This window comes from Cajanus cajan, chromosome 11, assembly GCF_000230855.2.
Source record: "Cajanus cajan strain Asha chromosome 11, NIPB_CcT2T_4, whole genome shotgun sequence".
NCBI classification, from domain to species: Eukaryota; Viridiplantae; Streptophyta; class Magnoliopsida; order Fabales; family Fabaceae; genus Cajanus; species Cajanus cajan.
In genome coordinates, this window is record NC_138527.1 from 24320694 (window position 1) to 24322983 (window position 2290).

Here is a 2290-nt window from a genome sequence, read left to right on the forward strand (position 1 = left end):
AATATTAAATAAAATGCATTCATTCTTCTTTCATCTCTTACCCTTTCCTTTCTCCTTAATCTCAAAAAAACATTCACTCATCTTTCACCTTTTACCTCTTCCTTTCTCCTTAATCTTTTTACTTAATCTTATTCTAACTTTAAAGAATGCAAAAAAATGCGCTCAAAAGTAATAATGCTAGTGTTGCATCAAATAATTTTGATTGTGCAGTTAATCAGACTTGTGAGGAAATGGAAAATGATTGCTCTAAATACTAGATGTATGCTGATAACATCAATGCTTTGCCAACTTTTCTTAATGTTTTCTCACCACCTTGGCCATTTTCAATGTGGGGAATGGATTTTATTGGCCCTATTGAGCTGAAAGTGTCAAATGGACATCGCTTCATTCTGGTTGCTATTGACTATTTCACCAAATGGGTTGAAGCCGCTTCATATGCCCATGTGACTCAAAATGTGGTTGCAAACTTATCAAAAAGAAATTAATTTGTCGTTATGGTGTGCCAAACAGAATCATTACTGACAATGGAACCAACTTGAACAACAAGATGATGACAGATTTATGTGTTGACTTCAAAATTCAGCATCATAACTATTCCCCATATCGCCCAAAGATGAACGGGGCAGTTGAAATAGCAAACAAGAACATCAAGAGGATCATCCAGAAAATAGTGGTGACATACAAAGATTGGGATGAGATGCTTCCATTTGCTTTACATGAGCAGCAAACAAGAATATCAAGAGGACCATCAACTGGGGCAACCCCATTTTCCTTAGTTTATGGAATGGAAGCCGTCCTTCCAATCGAGGTTGAAATTCCATCTTTAAGAGTATTGACGGAAGCCAAATTAGAAGAAGAAGAATGGGTCCAAACCCGTTTGGATCAACTAAATCTCATTGAGGAGAAAGGTTGAATGCAATTTTTTATGGCCATTTATACAAAAGAAAAAACGCTCGCTAGATTGAAAACTCGAAAGGGCAATCTAGGCAAAAGTTAGAGCGGCCCGCTAGATTGAAAACTTGAAAGAGCAATCTAGGCAAAAATTAGGGTCAACAACAAAAAAAAAAAAAGGAAGCTCGCTAGATTGAAAACCCGAAAGGGCGATCTAGGCAAAAGTTAGAGCGACCCGCTAGGTTGAAAACTCAAAAAAGCAATCTAGGCAAAAATTAAAAAAAAAAAAACACAAAAAAAAAGCTGGTTAGATTGAAAACCTGAAAAGGCGATCTAAGCAAATTGAAAGTGACTTGCTAGGTTGAAAACTCGAAAAAGAAATCTAGCAGATAAGCATCATGCCAAATTTCAAGGTATCAATTGGGGCCAGACACGGTAGAGCAAAACAAACTGGGGCCAATACGTTGAATTATCCTCTAAAGTTTATTGGCGAGCAATCAAGATTTTTGAACTGCAGTACTAGCATTGTTCTGGAAAGTGTCACTCACAACAGAGACCTCCTATTGTTACCATTGTACATATTTATCATTCTTGTCATACAATGACTTCTTTTGTAAACACATTATTACTCTCTTAAATAAGATTATCCTATCTCTTTATTGCCAATTCTTTTTGCATTTTATGATAATATACTAAAAGGAAATGCATGTTAAATCTAAAAATAAAATTCAAGGCATTACAATTTATTTTTATGAGTTTTAAAAGCCACAGTATGCTTGATAATTTCTGGAAAAAGCGCAACCAACAAAATAACTTTGTTTCAACTCATAAGTTCTTACAACAGCTTAAGGGTAACCCAAGGGAATAACCAACTGTCATTCAAGTCAAAGAACGTTCAAAGGCCTCACTCATCCATGATACTTGGCTGTGTGTCACGATGAGGAATTTCTGAAAAATAAAGCAAAAGCAAAAACAAAAGGGAAATAAACAAAAGTTTAAGTCTTGAAAGTTGTGTCTCATAACATTTTGCATCATTGCATCACATTTCATTTGCATCTCTTGCTTCCTAGAACTTATGACGTAGAGTTTTTAGGCAAAGCACTTACTTCATATATGACTTTCTATTTAAGTCCAGTACTTACCTAGCACAAGTTACATTTTTCTTTTGTATAAGTCCAGTACTTACCTGACACAAGTTACATTTTCTTTTGTTTAAGCCCAGTATCTGCCTGGCACCGGTTATATCTTTCTTTTTAAAGCCCAGTATCTACCTGGCACAAGTTACATTTTTCTTTTGTATAAGCCCAGTACTTACCTGGCACAAATTATATCTTTCTTTTTAAAGCCCAGTATCTGCCTGGCACCAGTTATATTTTTCTTTATAAGCCCAGTATCTACC

At 35.4% G+C, this 2290-nt stretch overlaps 1 protein-coding gene across 1 annotated transcript; it reads left to right on the forward strand.

The window, feature by feature from the left end:
- The first annotated feature begins 257 nt into the window (after positions 1-257).
- Positions 258-913, forward strand: LOC145953460 (uncharacterized). The gene is made up of 2 exons (XM_083067419.1): positions 258-443; positions 584-913. Exons 1-2 carry the CDS (start codon positions 258-260, stop codon positions 911-913), a joined length of 516 nt encoding a protein of 171 aa, XP_082923545.1.
- The last annotated feature ends 1377 nt before the right edge of the window (positions 914-2290 follow it).

Bases quoted from the DNA above. Each gene is read 5' to 3' on its own strand.
- LOC145953460 (XM_083067419.1), top strand. From the start codon at position 258: ATGTATGCTGATAACATCAATGCTTTGCCAACTTTTCTTAATGTTTTC. The intron at 444-583 runs GTGACTCAAAAT...TTCAAAATTCAG, and splicing joins AAGCCGCTTCATATGCCCAT to CATCATAACTATTCCCCATA.